The sequence below is a fragment of the Microcaecilia unicolor genome, chromosome 7, assembly GCF_901765095.1.
Source record: "Microcaecilia unicolor chromosome 7, aMicUni1.1, whole genome shotgun sequence".
Lineage (NCBI taxonomy): Eukaryota > Metazoa > Chordata > Amphibia > Gymnophiona > Siphonopidae > Microcaecilia > Microcaecilia unicolor.
Genome location: NC_044037.1, coordinates 240,169,895 through 240,191,861, shown reverse-complemented (window position 1 = coordinate 240,191,861; position 21,967 = coordinate 240,169,895). Strand labels below are relative to the sequence as shown.

At 41.2% G+C, this 21,967-nt stretch overlaps 1 protein-coding gene and 1 long non-coding RNA gene across 2 annotated transcripts in view; one reads left to right on the top strand and one right to left on the bottom strand.

The window, feature by feature from the left end:
* Positions 1-5,436: 5,436 nt before the first annotated feature.
* On the bottom strand, positions 5,437-21,074 carry LOC115474345. The gene is made up of 3 exons (XR_003942837.1): positions 21,063-21,074; positions 14,303-14,311; positions 5,437-5,516 (listed from the first exon to the last, which is right to left on the bottom strand). It is a non-coding gene; the product is annotated as an uncharacterized LOC115474345 (long non-coding RNA).
* SLC4A10 (solute carrier family 4 member 10) overlaps positions 7,616-21,967 on the top strand; it is a 185,401-nt gene continuing 171,049 nt past the window's right edge. Inside the window, exon 1 of the mRNA XM_030209786.1 lies at positions 7,616-7,804. Coding sequence (XP_030065646.1) covers positions 7,618-7,804 — 187 coding nt within the window. The 5' untranslated portion in view covers positions 7,616-7,617. The remainder of the gene's footprint in view (positions 7,805-21,967) is intronic.

Genomic DNA, 21,967 nt, shown 5'->3' with positions numbered 1-21,967 from the left:
TTGTTGGAATGTATTGTATTTTTACATGCATTGCCTGTCACCTATTATTTCTCTGTGATTACTCTGTGACCTCTGATGTGAATTACTTAGAGAGGTCACACAGCTATGTAACTTCCTGTGGGGGTTAGACACAGCAGATGCAGCAGACACAGCACATGGAGCACATGGAGCTCATGTTCTCTCCTAACCTGAGAGGATCTATGGTGGTGTGAGCATCCATTACCATCTAAGCACATGGAAAGAGCTGATAATACAAATGTATAGTAATATGTATATATAAGCCTGTCTGATTATAATCTAACTACAAACTGTGAGTAAACAGATGTTTTGTTACTTCAACTTTAAAGTGACTCAGCAGTGAATTATTCAGGGGTGAATGAGAGAGAGATGAAGAAAGAAATTAACATTTCTAAAGCTGAAGCTGTGTGTACTAAAATCTGCTAATTATTTACTACAAATAATCCAACACCCCTCACATGCCAGGACACCAACCGGACACCCTAGGAGCCACTTTTACAAAAAAAAAAAAAAAGGTAAAAGAGCTCCCAGGTGCATAGCACCCTTCCCTTGTGTGTTGAGCCCCCCAAATCCCCCTCAAAACCCACCACCCACAAGTCTACACCATTACTATAGCCCTAAGGGGTGAAGGGGGGCACCTACATGTGGGTACAGTGGGTTTGGGGGGGCGGTGTGGAGGGCTCCCATTTACCAGCACAAGTGTAACAGGTGGGGGGGATGGGCCTGGGTCTACCTGCCTGACGTCCACTGCACCCCCTAATAACTGCTCCAGTGACCTGCATACTGCTGCCAGGGAGGTGGGTATGACATTTGAGGGTGAACATAAAAAGTTGTGAAACGGCATATTTTTGTGGTGGGAGGGGGTTTGTGACCACTGGGGGAGTCAGGGGAGGTCATCCCCGACTTCCTCCAGTGGTCATCTGGTCATTTAGGGCACTTTTGGGGGCCCTATTCGTGGAAAAACAGGGTCCAGGAAAAGTGCCCTAAATTCTCGCTAAAAACGCATATTTGTTTTCCATTATCGGCGAAAGGCGCCTATCTCTGATCGGCCGATAACCACGCTCCAGTTCCGCCTTCACCACGCCTTTGACACGCCCCCATCAACTTTGTCCGCATCCACGACGGAGTGCAGTTGAAAACGTCCAAATTCGGCTTTCGATTATACCGCTTTATTCGTTTTTGTGAGATAAACGTCTATCTCCCGATTTGGGTCGCAATATAGGCGTTTTTCTTTTTCAATTATAAGCTGGTTAGAGTATCAACTTGAGAGTATTGCAGTACATCTTTTGTAATTCCCGATTATAATGGGGATTAGTAGACTGTTGGAAAACCCCTTCCTAGATTCACTGGGTGGGTTGGAAAGGGAAAGTGTTTATGGGAAAATTGCTGAGGGAAATGCTTCTGGTTATTGAATGACAGTTGGGGAGGAGTTTGAAGTTAATAAATATTGTTGGTGGGAGAGCATGAGGTCTTTGGTTGCCTCCATCCCCTTCAGGATCCTTGAGGAAGAGGATGTCTCCTGGGTGGGCTCAAACTAAGGCTGGACTAAGTGAAGGTTTCTGCCAGTACAAGCATTAAACATGAAGTGGAGGAGTGCTCCAGGTGGGAAGCAGGGGAACCCAGCCTGAGAGCAGGAACAGGGAAGGAGCCTGTTCGGAGCCAATGGTAATAGCCCTGAGAGGTACACCTTTGGGAGAGAGTGGACAGACAGGGAGTTCGGATCCATTGTGGAGACTGCTTAATGCACCAATGCTGTAGGCACAGCTTTAGGTTGTTCACCCAGAAAGGATGGGTAATGGACAGGAGAATTTGTAAATATGTACATACTATAGGATTTACAAAAATGGGCTGTAGAATTTACACCATGTCCTTGAGTTGGCTCCTGAATTATGTGTACAAGATATCTAGTTGGATCTAAATTGACTTATTCTACTCTGAAAGAATTTGATTGTCTCCAGAATATGTATAAAAAGATCAGGATGAACTGCCTGTTGCAGAAATTGAGTAAAGCTGCTGTTTCTTTTTACAAGAAACCTGGACAGGAGTATTTCTTTGTGTGAGAGTGAAGTTTATTTATTCCTGGACTAAAAAAGAAAAGTGAAAAAAAGAGATAAAGTGACTTAACACCCTACGGCCTACCAGTTTTATTCCAGCCTCAGCCTGAACCCAGCTCAGTGATTGAGACAAACTTTAAAACTCTGTTTTGCGGGCCTGGTCTTGGTTGCTGACCTGTGAAGAGCTAGCTGGTGCCTGGACTGTGTGTAGTGAGGCCAGGGTTACACTTAAGATATAGCTTAATTAGCTCCAAGAGAGAGAGAGAAAGAGAGAGAGGAAGGGTTAAAGGAAAATTCAATACATGCAAATTCTTAGCACAGTCATATTCTCCATAGCTTCTAGTTCCCTATGCAAAACAGTATTATCTTTAGCTTTAGATTTGATACCTGAGACTGAATATTCATCACTGATTGCTCCTCCATAATTAATCTACTCTCCTGTTCTGCAGTGACTTGGTGAAACTGCACAACTGAGCCAATATCCCATTCAGAGACTGTTCCATTCTACTTACTATGATGACTACATCCTTCAAAGAATGCTCAGAGTCCACTTGTGCAATGGAGAATGGGCCAATTTGACCTTTAACTGGGGCAGACAATGGCAATTTCTTCTTAACTCTTCGAAAATTACAAGTAGTAGAAGTAACAGGAGAGGCTCCACCCCTGCCAATGGGATCTAGCTATTCTACTGACATAGTAGGTTGAGGGGGGTGAGGTTTTATCACCCGACAAGAGAGAGGCTTCCGGAGTAGAAACTGTTGAGCTGATACATACTAGTCTGCTGTGTATTTTCAACCTCTGAAATTGATGATAAGGAGCTCATTGGATCCTATTTCCATATTAAAATTGTGCTTAATGGTTTTTGTATAAAAAAAATTATCAAGCAGGTTTGTGTAGTAAATGAAAAACAGTAATTCATTGTGCCATTGCTCTGTGCCATACATTAACTAAAAAAGGATTTGTTGGTTGGCACAGTTTGAATCTGTGACAGCTGAAGTTTCTTCAATTCTTGATGAATGCGTGTTTTTTTTTTTTGCCAGTGCATGTAGGTTACTAATGCCTGTTTTCAGCACCACATGTGAAATGTTTCATGTCACTGTGCAGTCTAGAACCAGAGGATAGAGCGGATTATATATATATATATATATATATATATATATATATATATATATATATATATATATATATATATATACATATATATATATATTTTTTTTTTAATAAGTAGTCTGAACTTCTACTCCCAGGGTATTAAATGATTCTAATTATTTCAGCTGAAGCTTCTTTTTCTGTTAAATCTCTCTAAAGGAGAAAGTTATTAAGGTGCAGTAAAAGGTGATCCTTTAGTGTACCTTGATATATTACAGGATTCTGCAACCTGTGGTATCTTAAGTCCTACAGGTTGCTAAATCCTGTGGTAAAAGAATAACAGTGTGAGCCACTTCATAAACAATGCTATTCTAGTAGTCTGAGAGCATTGAGACACAAAGCTGCTCCCAAGCTAGCAGAGCAACCCACCCTCCACGCTCAAGACCTCCCCAGACCCCCAAAAGTCTCAAGCTAGGTTTCTCCCTACCTCCCTTAACAAGTATCTTTCTTCAAAGAGTCACCAGCAGTGGCAGCAATTTTGGTACACTGCAAGGGGATGCAAGAGAGGGAGAGATGATGGGTATGGGAGTGGAGGAGAGGAGGAGGAGAAAAAGAGTGAGATGTTGTATCCAGGAGCATAAAAGAATGGAAGGAAGAGAGAGGGAAACATGCTGGACCATGGAGGAGGGGGCAGGAGGGAAGAGAAAAAGGACAGGAAGATGCTAGGAAGTGGAGTAAAAGGAACTGGGAGATGTTGGGCTATGATTGTGGGGAGGGTAGAAGGATCAAGCAGATGCTTGGCTAGAGAGGTGAAAGGAGGGAGATGCTGGGAATGATAGATGGGACTTTGGGGGAGTGGAGAAGAAGCTACATGAGACTTGGTGATTGAATGGAAGAGTGTTGGGGGTGGGCAGAGCAGAAAAATATGTAAGGGAGACTGAGTGGAAATTTGGAGGGGTAGGAGTCTGATATTGCTGCCTGGATGTCTCAGCGTCACCTGAAGCTCAACATAGCCAAAACCGAGCTTCTCATCTTTCCCCCTAAACCTACCTCCCCTCTCCCCCTTTCTCTATTTCAGTGGATGGCACTCTCATTCTCCCTGTCTCATCTGCTCGTAACCTTGGGGTCATCTTTGACTCCTCTCTCTCTCTCCTTCTCTGCTCACATTCAACAGATTGCTAAAACATGTCGTTTCTTTCTCTACAACATTGGCAAAATCCATCCCTTCATCTCTGAGCACTCTACCAGAACCCTTATCCACACTCTTATCACCTCTCGTCTTGATTATTGTAACCTACTACTCACCGGCCTCCATCTTAGCCATCTCTCTCCTCTTCAATCAATCCAAACCTCTGCTGCATGACTCATTTTCCGCAAAAGTCGCTATGCCCGTATTAGCCCTCTCCTTAAGTCACTTCACTGGCTCCCTATCTGTTTCCGTATTCTATTCAAACTTCTCCTATTGACCTATAAGTGCATTCACTCTGCCATTCCCCAGTACCTCTCCACTCTTGTCTCCCCCTACGTTCCCCCTCGAGTACTCCGTTCTGTAGATAAATCTCTCTTACCCATCCCTTTCTCCTCTACTGCTAATTCAAGACTCCATTCCTTTTGTCTCGCTGCACATCACGTCTGGAATAGACTTCCCGAGTCTGTACGTCTAGCCCCGTCTTTAGCTGTTTTCAAGTCCAAACTCAAATCCCACCTCTTTACCACTGCTTTTGACTCCTAACTCACTTACCCTGTCCTTTTTCCTCACCTCTTTATTCCCTTACCCTTAATTGTTCTATCCGCTTACCTGTCTTATTTAGATTGTAAGCTCTTTGGGCAGGGACTGTCTTTTGTGTATGGTGTACAGCGCTACGTATGCCTTGTAGCACTATACAAATGATAAGTAGTAGTAGTAGTAGTAGTACAGCCAAGCCCTGTTCCTGGTGTCTGCTACAGCCAAGCTCTGTTCCTGGTTTGTCCTCAGCCTTGCCTCAGATTCTTTCTGCTTTGTCCTCTAGCCTTGCTTATGTTTATTCCTGTTGCCTCTAGCCTTGCCTCTGTTTGTTACTCTAGCCTTGCCTTGTCTTGTCCAGTCTAGTCCTTACCTTGCCCTTGTCTTGCTTTTTTTGGGACCCAATTTTAACCTAGTTCCGTGTCTTGCTTTGTTCTGCCTGGGTTCCAGTTCTAGCCCTGTTGTCTTGCTCTCCTTGCCTCATCTGGATCCATCTTCTGTCCTGCCTGTCTGCTTTGTCTAATGGTGCCTAGCCTTGCCTTGTCTTGTCCAGTACTGTCGGTATCCAGTCCTTGCCTTGTCTTTTGTCTTGCCTTTTCTGGACCTAGTTTTAACCTAGTTCTGTTTCTTGCCTTGTTCTTCCTTGCATTGTTCTGCCTGGGTTCCAGTTTTAACCCCCTTGCCTTGATTTCCTTGCCTTGTTTGGATCTGATCCTTGTCTTGTCTTTGATACCTTGTTTTTTCTGCCCTGCTTTGTTTAACCTTGCCCAGCTCAGCCTTGTCTTGCCCTGCTTAGTCTTGTCTTGGATCTTGTTCTGACTCCTGCTCTGTGCCAGCCCAGGGGACTTGTCTGCCACATCTCCGGCTGTGATCTAAGGGCTCACCTATCTTGAATTCATGACACATCCATATACTGAATGTGGAGTCTGGGCAGAACATGGGTGGGACTCACATTCATGTGTATAACTTATAGAATTCTGTAAGTTATATGCATATCACTGATTCACACCAGTTGTTTGGTATATAAGAGGGAATCGCCTAAAGTGATTTGGGGGGGAATTTCCTATATCAAAAGGAACTAAATATCTTAACAACTAAAGGTACACTTACAATGGCAGAAAATCACTCAGATAGTAATTTCTCCGGAATCATTTGCAAGAAGTATGACCACATCTAATGTGACATGCAAGTTACACAAATATACTGAGGATTACCCAAAATACCAATATATGTATGTATGTATGTATGTATGTATGTATGTATGTATCTATCTATCTATCTATCTATCTATCTATCTATCTATCTATCTATCTATCTATCTATCTATCTATCTATCTATCTATCTATCTATCTATCTATCTATGTGTGTGTGTGGTTCCTGAGAAGATTACAGGTTAGCAGCTACATTAGGCCTGAGAAATAACCAATCCTTAGTGAGCAAAAGACAAGTAACTGGCTAAACCTGAACTATAGAGGATAACCCCTTTCACCCTTAGAAGTCTGCAGCTCCAGTGTCAGATGAGTGATGACAGGGATCTAGCTGATTCTAGCAAACCCACGTAGGTATCAGATTTTAGTCCAAAGAGTCCTTGTCCTGCTAAGACAGTTAGATTCTCAGTCTGGCAGAAGCCTTAAATGATCAGCTCATGAATCCTTCTTTGTGCTGAACTTAGCACAGAACGATACAGTTCGTAGGTGTTACAATTCAGTCTCTTTCCTCAGAGAGATGCTCATGCCAACAGATCTTCCTCTCTTCTTTTCTCCCAAACAAGAATTCTCTCCAAGCCCAAAGTTGGCACTGCCCCAATAGTCCACAGGTGACGATCTGGGACCAATCTGGAACTGTATCCATCTGTCCAGCAGGTGATATACAATCCAAAATAATGAGGTGCCATTGGGCTTCCAGATGGTCACCTTATCAGGAATGGTACAGCTTCACACGAGATAGACTGGAGGGCAAAAGCAGGTGTGTCCTTGGATGTCAGCTAGCACAGTGCTTCCAGGATGTCACACAGAATCCACGCTGGTATTGTTAACAAAAGATAGTTCATGGCCTATCCAGCCCTCAGGCCTACAAAAGGTGAGTTACAGGGGACACTCTTACACATTTTTTTTATTAATCAGATCTAAATTTATTGCAATACAATTGTAAGGTATGTTCTTTTTCTGCAAGGTTTAGGCAATGAAACAGATGGATATATTCCTAGAAGCTGTGGTCTTGTTAATATAACCTGCGCTGTTCATTGATGATTTGTTGGAAGACAAGTTTATTTTATCTAGGAATTTGTCCAATGAAATGACATTGGAAGGAAATGACACTTTATGAAACATTTGGGTGTGTCAGCAAATTAGTTAGAATGGAGTTCACTGGAATCGAATCTTAGAGTATCTTCTCGAGGGCATGGGCCAACTCACTGATGTATATGGTTTCCAAGAAGCTAGGGTGACGTGGATTTGTGCTAAGACCAGATTTTCTAAGCATGCTTTTCATGGTAAAGCCTGCACTAGTAATGATTGTGGTTCCAGAAAAGAGCATTAATACCTATTTCTGCAGGTTCCCCTAATAGAGTTATTTCCACAGCAAATTCTGTTTATTTATTATTTCTAAATCATTGGCAACTAGATTGCTTGAGGCCTAAAAAGAAACAGATGTTGTTTGTTATAACCAAAAGACAATATGCATTTGTAATCGTACAAATAATGTACTATTTACTTATTTGTTTTTGAATAGATATGATTTTAGATCAGCAAGTGGCCTCTGGGCAGCTCAGCGAAGATGTTCGTCACAGAGTACATGAAGCTTTACTCAAACACCACCACCACCAAAACCAGAAAAAACTGAGCAATAGGATTCCAATAGTAAGATCATTTGCTGATATTGGCAAGAAACAGTCTGAACCACATTCCATGGACAAAACCGGTAAGCATATACTCATATTTTTCACCCTGCTCCTGCACTGTGGTTTTAGTGCTGTTGAATGAAAGTTGCATTCGAAGTTAAAGTGGCAAAAAAACTGTGTACAGAGAGAATGCTTTATGGTTTGAAAACATGGGGTAAAGACAGATAAACTGGGGAAGAAATTGAGCAATATCTCTTTAAAATGTAAAAATGCACTTTTCTTCCTTAGCAAATAATGTACAGAATAATAGAGAATCCAGATTGATAAAGAAACCAATAAAATCAATCATGTTATACTTTACCAATACTATTCACACAAAATAATATAGAGGCTGATATTCAAAAGCACTTGATGTGGTCAGTGTTGGCATTGACCACACAAGTGTCTTTAAAAAAAAGCAGAATATTTGACACAATAGTGCTTCAGACATCCCTGTTCAACTAACTTATTGGCCATCATCTAACAAGAAATGCTCTCCAACCCCTCAACAATGAACAATGTACAGAGGACGCACATAATGAAATTTTCACTCATAATTACATAAATACATAAGTATTGCCACACTGGGACAGACCAAAGGTCCATCAAGCCCAGCATCCTGCTTCCAACAGTGGCCAATCTAGGTCACACATACCTGGCAAGCTCCCAAAAAAGTTCAGTACATTTTATGCTGCTTATCCCAGAAATAAGAAGTGGATTTTCCCCACATCCATTTAATAATGGTCTATGGACTTTTCCTTTAGGAAGCCATCCATACCTTTTTAAAACCCCACTAAGGTCACTGCCTTTACCACATTCTCTGGCAACGAATTCCAGAGCTTATTTACATGTTGAGTGAAGAAATATTTTCTCCAATTCATATTAAATTTACCCTTTTGTAGCTCCATCGCATGCCCCCTAGTCCTAGTATCATTATTTTATAGACCTTTATCATATCTCCTCTCCGCCGTCTTTTCTCTGAGCTAAAGAGCCCTAGATGCTTCAGCCTTTCCTCATAGGGAAGTTGTCCTATCCCCTCTATCATTTTCATCGCCCTTCTCTGTACCTTTTCTAATTCCACTATATCTTTTTTGAAATGCGGCAACCAGAATTGAACACAATATTTGAGGTGCAGTCACACCATGGACCGTTACAAAGTCATTATAATGTCCTTACTTTTGTTTTCCATTCCTTTCCTAATAATACCTAACATGCTATTTGCTTTCTTTTCAATAAGTTCCATAATGTCAATATATATATACTGAATAATAAAGGGAATAGCTCTGATCCCTGAGATAGATAGAAATTAAAGAAACTCCATAGCTTGAATTCTTATCATTACCAATCTCCTTAGTAATATGGCCAAAATTATCAGATGCCAGTGCTCCAGGCAGAAAAAAGACATCAAAAACTGCCCTCTCCTTCAGCTGTGTTCCAGCTGAAAGCTATGTTGATTGGGATCTAAATTGAATGAGTTTACAATAATCATGTAGTTGTCTTCTTACCACCTTACCAACCAATTTTCCCAGGAAAGACGGGTTGGAAATGGAACAATAATTACTAATATTGGCACGTTCACTAGTACTATAACAAATCATTCTCATCCTCAATAATTCAAACACAAATTTCATGTTGCAAGGAAACGCCAACCACAGCTTTAATAAAGCATCAGTGGAACAGTCAATATATTCAGATGTCTGTCACCTCCCAGTTCCAAAACATTTCCAAACTTCCCACCCCACTATCCACATCCCTCAAGGGAACATTCTGATTGGACAATTTCATCTTAATTATGATGTAGATGGCCAAAATGTCTTAGCAAATAGCGAATAATCTGGCAGGTTTTTCAGTTATTTATTTATTTATTTGTTGCATTTTGTTTATTTACACCATTGTACCCCCAGAAGGCATTGATTAACAACAATTTGTACCCCACATTTTCCCACCTATTTGCAGGCTCAATGTGGCTTACATAGTACCATCAGAGGCATTTGCCCAGTCGGTGGATAACAAATACAAAGTTGTATAGTGATCGTATGAGGTATAAGTGGACGGTCGTGCCAAACCCCACCCAAAAATCCCCCAAACGCATGACAGTGATGCACTTAAACTCCAGAGGCTTCATAGTGCTCATCTTCTTTTATTTAAACTCAACATATTACTGGACATGACCATTTGAACACCCTCCATCACCAGAAGCTGCGACACAAACTCTTCGCCCAACAACTTCCAATTATAAATCCAGTGTATCTACTCCCTTTGTCCCTTGAACCAATACTGTGAAGGATGATGGAGTAAACAAATTGCTCCTGCTCAGATGCCTCCATGAGATCTTACGCATAAAAGTTTCTTTTCCTCTCTCAGACTGCTACTGAGATATGATGAGTCTGATCAAAAACAGACACCGATCAGCTCATTTGCCCCACAGTCACTGGGTAAGCAATAAATATAATTAGAACCACATCCCTTAATTCTGGCGGCTCAGCCATGTAAAGACCCCACCCTCAAACAAAAAAACAAACAAACTGGTGGGGGAGGGGGATTATGCCTAAGTGTCCCAGGGTCTAGGGAAAGTTTCTTTAAGTCTAATACTTTTTTGATTCAATGCTATTGGCGTTAATCCTTCAGACAATGATGCAGCAATCAGATCATGATAAATAGTGGCTATGACCACATAAGCTATCTTAAGGTGACCTTCAGAGCACCTATCAAGGACATTGGTAGTGGTATTCATAGACTAAAATTCCTTTACCAAATCTACTTTATTTACTGTATGTCAGAAAAGGTCTCTGTTATCTATCTAAATGGATCAAAAATGCTCATAGTATCCTCTTGTAATAGTGGAGACAGTGCATCCATAACTTCAAAAGTACATCTGGTCAAGCCATTGTGGTGCACCCCATCCCCTGAATATATTCCCCTCCTCTCTGACATGATCCACCCCGCTCTGTTGAACCCCTCGAGTTACAATTTCTCTCCCATACCTCACTCCAGTTTAGAACCCAATCCTGATCCTTCTCTCTGATCTGATCACCCTCCACACATATCATCCCCAGACACAACTGCACCCCCTAATGTAATGCCCTGCTCCCTGATAGAAAACCCGTCCCCTGGCAGAAAACCCTGCTCCCCTCAGAGCCCTGCCTGCCTCCACCCCTGATCTCCATGCACTGCCACATAGTCTATGCTGGGATCTAAAATGGCACTGATGATCTCTAGCAGTATTCTCTTGTTACTACTGCTAGGGATCATCCTTCCATATAAGGAGATTTATTCTCAGTGGGATATAAATTAGGCAAAGTATAAATATTTACCGGACAGCATCGGAGCTGAAGTTCCTGAAAAATTATAACTTGCCAAAACACCAGTTTGTCCTTAAAAATAGTTAAAACGTCCCTTCCTCTCCTCTTTTCACACTGACAAACCTGTTGAAACATAACTGGTTCAGTAAACCTAGGTCTGTGTCACTAAGCTTTTTTTCCAGTTGTACTGACAAAAAGGTCTAAAATCCATCTCTGAATTTAGTCGTCCAAACGGTAAGATGGTTGGCATAAAGAAGATGGTCCTTTTGATCCTCCTTGAGGAGACATTTGTCTATACCATCTCCTCTCCATGAGTTTGTGAGGACTTTAAAGACAAAAAACTTCAGGTCATCTATTGTATGGTTAGTGATGTTCTAGTGTTCCACAAAAGGTGCACCTTTGATATCTCGATAGATACAACTTCTGTGTTCAATTACGCAGGTTTTCACTGGTCTTTTTGTGTTGCCCACATAAAAGAGGTGACACAGGCAATGTATAATGTAAATGACTTGTGATGTGATCTGTCCTTTAATACCAGTTTTACCAGACTGTGGGTGTACAAATGATGAAACTTCCATGGCATGATGGCACACACTACATCTCCTATAGCTTGGTATTTCGCAAAGGACAGAAATCTTTCCTCTTTGAGAGGTTTCTACATATTGGTGGAGTGTGTTAGATTGTAACTGGCCATAAATGGTATATTATTTAGTTCTTATTTGTACCTTATTTATGCTTCTCTGCTTTTACTTGATATTTTATTTATGGTATTATAAACTTTGCCTGTTTTATTCATTGTAAACCACATTGAAATCGAGTATGTTTGGGATAATGTGGGGTTTAAAATGTCAAAATAAATAAATAAATAATTGATAGAGGTTTATAAAATCATGAGTGGGGTGGAACAACTAAATAGGAAACAGTTATTTGCATTTTCATATAGTATTTATTTATTTGGATGTTGGTCACACCTTTTTCAGTAGTAGCTCGAGGTGAGTTACATTCAGGTACACTGGGTATTGGGACTAGGACTGCATGAATCCAATAAGTAGCTGATTTAAAAACAAAATGGAGGAAATGTTGTTTTTATTCAATGCACATTTAAGTTGTAGAATTAGTTGCCAGAGAATATATAGTAAATACATCTTCACAGCTGGTTTAAAAGGGGGTTGGACAAATTCCCAAAATAAATATTTACTAGTGATCAAGAAGGAATGGATTTACTCTTTGGGATCTGTTGAGTGCATTTTAGTGACCCAATTAGGATGTCATTTTGAAAATTACCTCAGGAAAAAGAATTAGCAGAGGCTTGATATTACTTTATTATTGAGTAATTTTTCTGGTTAAAACCACACATAGAGGGGCATTTTCAAAAGAACGTCCAAGTCAGAATTGGGATGTCCCATTCATAGCATCCAAAATAGCTCATCTAAATCACAGCCATCTTTGAACAGGAAAAATGTCAGAATTTTGTTGTTCAAAAATATATGAGAGCATTCAAAATGAACTGCCATTTGCCAAAATAAAATGTCCAAATTATGAATGCCAGAAAACCAGGGACAAAAACGAGGGGCAGCCTAGTGGTCAGTGCAATGGACTTTAATCAAAGGCACCCAGGCTCATATTTCACTACAACTCTATTATTTAAAATGGTGATCCCTCCAGAGCCAGAGAAATGCCTATTGTACCCGAATGTGTACCACCTCAACAGCTCTCAGGTTTGCTAGTGTCTTTAATATTTAGGTACAGTAAGTATATCTGGAGGGCTCACAGTTTAAAGTGTAACCCTTGCTTTAAGTGGTCTAGGTGAGTGCCTAGACAATGCCTGTGATAGGTGGACAAGAGGGGAACATAATATTATTGGTTGGTTTGGGACCAGAGCAAGGCTCAGGAATATCCTGGCAGGCTGAAGCAAGCATAATACCAGACCTTAGATGTCGTGAATAACTTTGTCCACACCAGTTGTCAACTTGAACCAAAACAAAACCTTACTTTAGCTCCAATTGATGAAGTAAATACATAACCATCAAAAAATTACAAGTGGACAACTAATTTATATCAGTTTCTCTACTTTTTCTCTCCAATACAGAAAAATACATTTAGTGATGTTAGTTTATTATTCCCAGATAACAAAGTTATTATAGGCACCTTGATGGAAAACTACCACAGGCACATAAGCACATAAGCACCGCCATGCTGGGAAAAGACCCAAGGTCCATCAAGCCCAGCACTCCGTCTCCGACAGCGGCCAATCCAGGCCCCAAGAACCTGGCAAAACCCCCAAATTTAATAACGATCAATGGACTTTTCCTTCAGGAATCTATCCAGACCCCCTTTAAACTCAGCAAGACCACCTGCAGTCACTACCTTCTCCGGCAATGAGTTCCAGAGTCTAACTATGCGCTGAAGCTTAACAACACTTTCCTGCAATCAGACTATAATACTCTGTAACTGGCCCAGGATATGTTGTTAAATAATAATGATGTCCCCCTCTGCCCAAGATGTAACCAGTCCCTTTTAGATGATACAGGGTTTTAGCCTGGATGGTATCCATTGGCCCAAATTATCTCTCTTTCTCCATCTGAATTTTACTGGGGTACAGTGATTCCCTATACAACCACACAGTGCCAGGCAGCAACTTTTCCAGTTCTGATTTTGGTCCCAGAAATTCTGAATCCTTGTCAAAACAAGTGCCTGTTATGCTTTCCTGTGGGGGTATAGACACGCTGATTCCTCTAACTCAGAACACAATGAGACATGGCAGGAAAAATATGGACTCTCCCTGTGAGATGCATGATCAGAGGCGGGAGATGACCAAAGATTTGGCGGGCAAAACAAGAGCTTAAATTCCTTTGGGGGGAGTTCACTGCTGCCACCAACAACATCCTCCCAAAATCAAACCCTTCCTTCACTTTTCTCCTGTTCCAGCGACTTCCCCAAACCTCTGGAAGGTTCTAGTGCCAAGCATTTGTAGGAAACAAAATTTCAGCAAAATGGCAAACTAGGCTTTCTAGGGCTGCTTAAAAAATAAATAAATACTGGAACAAAATGCTGAAACAATCTGCAGACAGCCTGCTGTCATCGGTTGGAACACACTGAACCAGAAAAACTGCAGGCCAGGAAATACAAACACAGGCACCGGGGAACAGCAGGGACAAATTCGTGCAGTTAATATGTTGAATTTCTCCTGATGTTACAAAAGGTTTAAAAAAAAAAGAGTTGAAGTGGGATTTGAACCTGCGTCCCCTGTACTGACCACTAGGCAACCCTTTAGACCTGCTTGCTGCTGTATTCAGAATGCCCCAAATACCTGATGTTGTCAGGGAGCCTTGTTTCCCTTTCCAGTGTCACTTTCAGGGGTGAGGGAGGCAGATGGTAAGCACTGGGGGATTCATGAGGGGTCATGCCTTAATCCCAGTGGTCAACTACTCAATCAGGGCATGTTTTTTATACCCTGGATGTGATTGAAACAGTTCTAACTTAGGATACCCTTCATTTTTGACTTGTACATTTCTTCCCATCCAATTGTCACTGGTGAATGTCTTAAATTTGGGTCGTCTCTTGTCCCACCCCAAACATGCCCACAACAGGCTCCCTTGCTATTTGGATGAACTGCAATGCTGGATGTCCAAATTTTGCTTTTTGAAAATCAAGGTTTGGACATTTGAAAATGTATTCTTTTTCTGTATGAGTGGATGCTTGGTTCATATTGTAAATTTCAATAATAAAAAAATTATTTCAGTAATAAGGGCACTTCATTATTTTTAATATATTTGGCTCAATTTTCAGGGGCAACATTAAGCCTATTTAAAAAAATGCTGACTATATGATGCTTAATTGATATTCTTATATGATATTGCTCTTGAAAAATAATCAAAAGTTACAAAGAAAAATAAATATATTTAGCACTGCTATACAGAGAAGCTGTGGAACTGAATATACATAGAAGTAAGTTACTTCCACCAGCCACATGTGTAGCCGCAATATTTAGCAGCAATACCTATAGCAATGTGGTTTAATATAGGAATACATTTTTTATAGACCTAAACTGAAATAGTGTAAGAAAGCTATCTGCCTGCTACTCAACCCCCGGCAGTCAGCGTTTTACAAAGTACTGGTCACTGGATGTTTCAAGGGCCCAGATATTCATCCCCAGCACATACCCAGGTATGAGCCCCGGAAGTTATCTGTGCTCTGATCATGGCTGTACAGATTCAACTTCAGCTTCAGAAGTTGGAGAATAAGGTCAGTGCTGGGCAGACTTCTACATTCTATGCCCTGAAAATGGCAAGGAGAAATCAAGAGAATAGAAGGAAGTGAGGTCCTACTAACTAGAAATCGTAATAATAATCCTCACATATATTCAGTGACTTAAAAGATATCTACTGAAAATTTAAAGTCACAAGGAGGAAAAAGCCTCTGCAAGCCAGGACTTTTTATGAAACCTGGAGGGGCATAATCGAACAGCAGTCCCAAATCGTATTATTGAAAAAGATGGCCGGCCTTCTTTCGTTTCGATAATACGGTTCGAGCCGGCCAAATGTCAGAGATGGCCGGGTTTCAGATGGCCAGCATTGGTTTTCGCCGATAATGGAAACCGATGCCGGCCATCTTAAACCTGGCAAAATCCAAGGCATTTGGTCGTGGGAGGGGCCAGCATTTGTAGTGCACTGGTCCCCATGACATGCCAGGACACCAACCGGGCACCCTAGGGGGGCACTGCAGTGGACTTCAAAAATTGCTCCCAGGTGCATACCTCCCTTACCTTGTGTGCTGAGCCCCCTCCCCAAACCACCCCCAAACCCACTACCCACAACTCTACACCACTACCATAGCCCTTATGGGTGAAGGGGGGCACCTACATGTGGGTACAGTGGGTTTTTTGGGGGGGGGTTGGAGGGCTCCCATTTACCACCACAAGTGTAACAGGTAGGGGGTGATGGGCCTGGGTCCACCTGCCTGAAGTGCACTGCACCCACAAAAAACGGCTCTATGTACCTGCATACTGCTGTCAGGAAGCTGGGTATGACATTTGAGGCTGGCCTAGAAGCTGGCAAAAAAATATTTGTCTTTTTTTTTTTTGGTGGTGACAACTGGGGGAGTAAGGGGAGGTCATCCCCGATTCCCTCCGGTGGTCAGTTGGGGCACCTTTTTGAAGCTTGGTCCTGAAAAAAAAGGGAAGGCCGTCAAGGCCGGCTTTCTTTTTTCCATTATTGGGTGAAGCCAGCCATCTTGTACCACGCCCCATCCTGCCTTTGCTACCCTACCGACACGCCCCCTTGAAGTTTGGCTGGCTCTGCGACAGAAAGCAGTTGGCACCGGCCAAAATCGGTTTTCGATTATACCGATTTGGCCGGGTTCAGGAGATCGCCGGCCATCTCCCGATTTGTGTCAGAAGATGGCCGGCGATCTCCTTCGAAAATAAGCTGGATAGTCACTTCAAGGCTTCAATGCAGTCATAGGCATAAAAAAAAACTCCTTTGTGATACAACTAGTACTTTAAAAACTTTTTTATATTTTTATATTGAAAGCACAAGTCCAATTACCCATTAGCATAGCAGCATTCTCCAATTCTGCCTCTGCCTCTGCCGATGACCAGCGTTTTGATGGACTGTGTCAGGGAACGGCAGGGTCATTTCAGCTGCAGGCACCTTGAAACAAACAATGTACATTCCAGCATATCTCTTATTTTTAAAAACATATTTCAGTAGAAATCAACACTTACTGCAGTAATCAGGAACATTTTCAATGCTGCTTTACCAGGATTCGGTATTCCAAGATGGTGTCTGCTAAGTTTAAATAAACACCACCACTGAGCTTCCAATCATAGCACAGGATGGCGGGACCAAAAGTACAGATTCTTTATATAAAAAGAACCAGTTATTGTATCTGATCAATGCTGTGGGTTCCAGCGAATTTAAATATCCACCACTGCCCCAATTGTATCAGGCATTTCCTTCTGTCTCCACCATACATGTCAATGAGAAAAAAATCATGATTCATTTCTCTACAATGATTAGCCAAAGTGGTATCTTTGAACATGGTAATTGTGCTTTTATGTTCTATCATCCTTATCTTAAAAGGACGTGATGTTTGTCCAACATATAATTTATCACATGGACATTGAATCACACCTACAAAAGATGTTTGACACGAAGGATCAATATGTAATTTATAAATTCTGCAATCAAGAGGGTTGTTAAATTCAGTTCCAACCATATTTATAGAACAGATCATACAAGCTGATCAAATTTGATGACCCCTTAAAGAGACTATATGCTGTCCCTTATTGGCTTGTACATCAGAAGGACATAGATGTTCTTTAAAGTTTCTTCCTCTATTGAATGCCATTCTTAACCTATGATTGGCGAGACCAGGAAGAGTATTAACTATACTCCAGTGACGTTTGAAAATCTTGACTACTTGATGAACTGAACTAGTGTATCGCAATGCACATGTCAAATACGTAGCATTTTTTGAAATGACTACTATATACTGTACTTCCTTTTTTCAAAATATCCCTTTCTGGGTTTGATTTGTAGATGATATATTTTTCCTGTGAGATGGTCCAGCAGATGGACTAGATAAATTTATCATTTGGTTGAATAGTTGTCATCCAGCATTGAAGTTTACCATGCAATGGAATTATACTGCAATATCATTTTTAGATGTAAAGGTGTTGAAGACTTCTGAAATGTTTCACACTACTGTCTTTAAAAAACGAACAGACCAAAATACTTTATTACAATATGACAGCTGTCATCCGATTGCTCTTAAAGACTGTCTTCCTGCATCACAGTTTTTCTTCGATATAGGAGGCTCTGTTCCACTTTAGAAGAATTTCATAGACAGAGTAAAGATTTAAAGGATAAATTATATGACAGAAGTTATCCTAAGAAAGTAGTCACAAGAGCATACCGAAGATCAAAATATAATGATAGAGACTGGTTATTGAAATACATGCAACATGAAGAATCTGACATTGAAACTTTGACATGTATTGCAATACACTAGTTCACTATTGGACAAATTTTCAAAAGAGAAGGACGTCCATCTTTCGACATAAATTGGAAAATGGACGTCCTTCTCCCAGGGACGTCCAAATTGGTATAATCGAAACCCGATTTAGGATGTCCCCAACTGCACTCCGTCGCAAAGACGGCCAAAGTTCAAGGGGGTGTGTCGGAGGCGTAGCGAAGGCGGGACTTGGGCATGCCTAACACTTGGACGTCCTTGACCCATAATCGAAAAAAACAAGGACTTCCATGACTAACACTTGGAAGTTTTCACCTGGACCAGTTTTTATTACAACTAAGGCACAAAAAGGTGCCTGAAATGACCAGATGCCCACCGGAGAGAATCGGGGATGACCTCCCATTACTCCACCAGTGGTCACTAACCCCCTCCCACCCTCAAAAAACATCTTTAAAAATATGTCGTGCAAGCCTCTATGCCAGCCTCAAATGTCATACTTAGGTCCATGACAGCACATGCAGGTCCCAGGAGCAGTTTTAGTGGGTACTGCAGTGCACTTCAGACAGGTGGACCCAGGCCCATACCCCCCACCTGTTACATTTGTGGAGGAAACAGCGAGCTCTCCCAAACCCACTGTACCCATATATAGGTGCCCCCTTCACCCGTAAGGGTAGTGGTGTGTACAGTTTTGAGTAGTGGGTTTTGGGGGGCTCAGCACACAGGGTAAGGGAGCTATATTCCTGGGAGCATATTATGAAGTCCACAGTAGTGCCCCCTAGGGTGCCCAGTTGATGTCCTGGCATGTCAGGGGGACGAGTGCACTACAAATGCTGGCTCCTCCCACGTCCAAATGGCTTGCATTTGGTCATTTCTGACATGGACATCTTTGGTTTTGAAAATCACCAAAAATCAGAAACGTCCACGTCTAAAGACGGCAAAATTTAAGGATTTGGACTTTCTTGACGGTATTTTCGAAATGAAAGATGGACGTCCATCTTGTTTTGAAAATACGGGTTTCCCCACCCCTGGATTTCTCCATTTTGCAAGGACGTCCAAATCGCAACTTGACGTCCCTTTCGAAAATGCCCCTCCATATCAAGTACTAGTTGTGTTACAAAGGAGGGGTTTTTTTATGCCTATGATTGCATATGTTTCATAAAAAGTCCTGGCTTGCTGAGGCTTTTTCCTCCTTGTGACTTTAAATTTTTAGTAGATATCTTTTAAGGACTAATCAAGACCAGGTATACATATGAAGTATCACATACCATATATAATGAGTTTATCTTGTTGGGCAGACTGGATGGACAATACAGGTCTTTATGTGCCATCATATCTGAGCTCACTTGCCTGGATAACAATCTGAGCACTGTTGATAAATATCAGTGGTGCCCAGATAGTTTCCAGCCCTGCCTTTGTTCTGCCACCTTTCACCTCGGCACAACCCATGTGAAGGACAATTCAGTAACAGGATAGCTACAATTAGGTGTCCAGAGAGGACAAAGTAGGAGCCTATGCTATAAAGCAAAGTAAGTGCTTACAACTTTCCCTTATAGAATACTAGCATAACCAGGTATATAAGTGCATAGGCCAGCCAAAGAGCTGATGTGCTAGTGCGTAAGTGCTGTAGATACTCACACAACTTACAGTATTTTTACAATATATTATGCACATAAGCTTAGCCTTGCCCGTGCTCTGCCCAAGCATTACCCATGTGTGTACGCCCTTGCAATTATGCTCTATGTAAGTTAAGTAGGTATTTATAGAATAGTGCTTAGGCAGAATTTTGAAACTTCTAAAGGCATGTGCACACATAGATGTATAAATGCCATTATTCTAAATATTTTGGACTAGGTTCAGTAAATGGTGCCTAAATTTGGGCACAGAAAATATTAACGTTGAGCGCTGTTATATGAACAACACTCCGAATTGGGTGCTGTTTATAGAATAGTGCACTGGTTCCCAAACCTGGTCCTGGAGGCACCCCAGCCAGTCATGTTTACAGGATATCTACAATGAATATTCATGAGAGAGATTTGCTTGCAGTGGAGGCAGTACATGCAAATCTCTCTCATGAATATTCATTGTGGGTATTCTGAAAACCTGACTGGCTAGGGTACCTCCAGGACTGGGTTTGGGAACAACTAGAATAGCACTTAGTGCTGGAATCTGTGCCCAATTTTGTGTGCGAGGATTTACACCAACTGAAACCTGGCAAAAAAGTCTCATGCTTATTTAGGCACGGATCTCCTGTAGTCTATAATACAGTGAGCATCTTTAGTGAATGCCCCTGACCCACCCATGCCCCTCCCATGGCCATGCCCTCTTTTCAGTTGCACATAAAAAAATTTACACGCACACCTTTATAGAATAAGCAGCTAGCAAGATAAGCACATAAATTCAAATTGTTGACAGCGCCAATAATTGATTTAGTGCCCAATGATTGGCACTAATTGGCTCAGTACTCAAATTGCATGCAAAAATTGGGCATGCCCCTAACATTGTGCACACAATATTGACTGCCATTTATAGAATTTGAGGGTTTGTGCATAATGAGCACATAAATATTAGCACCTATGTTATAGCATTGCCCTCTTAGTGCTGAGGTGGTCTGACCAGATATTCAGTGGCACTATCTGGCTAAATGTCAATGAATTTCTGGTCAGGGGCTGGTCAGCAGGAGTTCAGGGCAGAAGCTGCAAATACAAGGAGGCGTTCTCAGGGGGAGGTGCAAGGGCAGGGCGTGGGTGTGTCCAGCATTTACATATATAACATACAAAATACTGTAAGTTACGCACCAAAGTTCCTCATTTAGGTGCACTTATTTATGTCAGCTATTGACATGGCATAAGAAAGTGCATCAAAATGTTGGTGAACAAATGCTGACTACTATAAAATCCAGATGCCATTATTATTTTTTTTTATTTAAATTTCAAAATATTACAAACCAAGTAAGCCCTTATCATGAAAATAACCAATGGGAAAGAAAAGGATTAAGAAAACAAAATATCACCATTAGCTATACAGTCCATAATTTAAGTGGGGTGTACCAACACTATTCCAAGTAATCTAATTAAACAGAAACAACATAACTATGAAAACAGTCTGCAACTATAATATTAGACTAATAACTTCAATGTTATTCTCGACTAGAAGTGGAAAGAGCAGAAGGCAGAGGGAGCGGATCTTTCCCAACTAAAAAACTAGATAGCTGCTGGGGTTTAAAGAAGACATCCTTAACCCCCTTCCATTTTATTATGCATTTGTGCACCCATTTGCAATAGTTTAGGCCTTATTAGGAGAAATTGTTTTCACCTCTTTTGAGTAGATCTTGCCACATCAGGAAATAAGTTAATTCTCCTAATCATATATTTTTCAAGATGCTTCCAACAAAATAATTTCAATACCCAGTCTCTTTCAGGATCTAGAGCAAAGTCAATAATTGATGTAGCAGGTTATTAATCAAATCATTTGATGTATCCAAAACTTCTATAACATTTAATGTATCAAATTGAGATTGAGGTGCCCCATCAGTCTGTTCTTGAGACTTTTTATTAAAAAGTGGAAAGTAATAAGCATGTGATACACTTGAGCGAGCAAGTAATTACGTTTGCGTATGAGACAGTATTGCATGTTTTAAGGTGCATTGGTACCTGGTGTTAGAATTGAAAGCTTGAGTGTTTAGAGATCATCCAATTTGAAGACTCCTGAGGTAGGCTGTTGTGGCCAAAGCACGATTTGTGGCGAGTCTTTGGATGTTTGAATAAATTGTCTGCATGATTTACACATCGTCTAGCTTCATTTTTGGTGTCACTTTTGCTGTATTTGTCTGATTTATATACTGCGAGGGACTTTGCTTTTCTGAGATACAGGAGGACATGCATTTTCAAGAATCTTCAATATTTCAAAGAAATATTTTTAAGCATATCC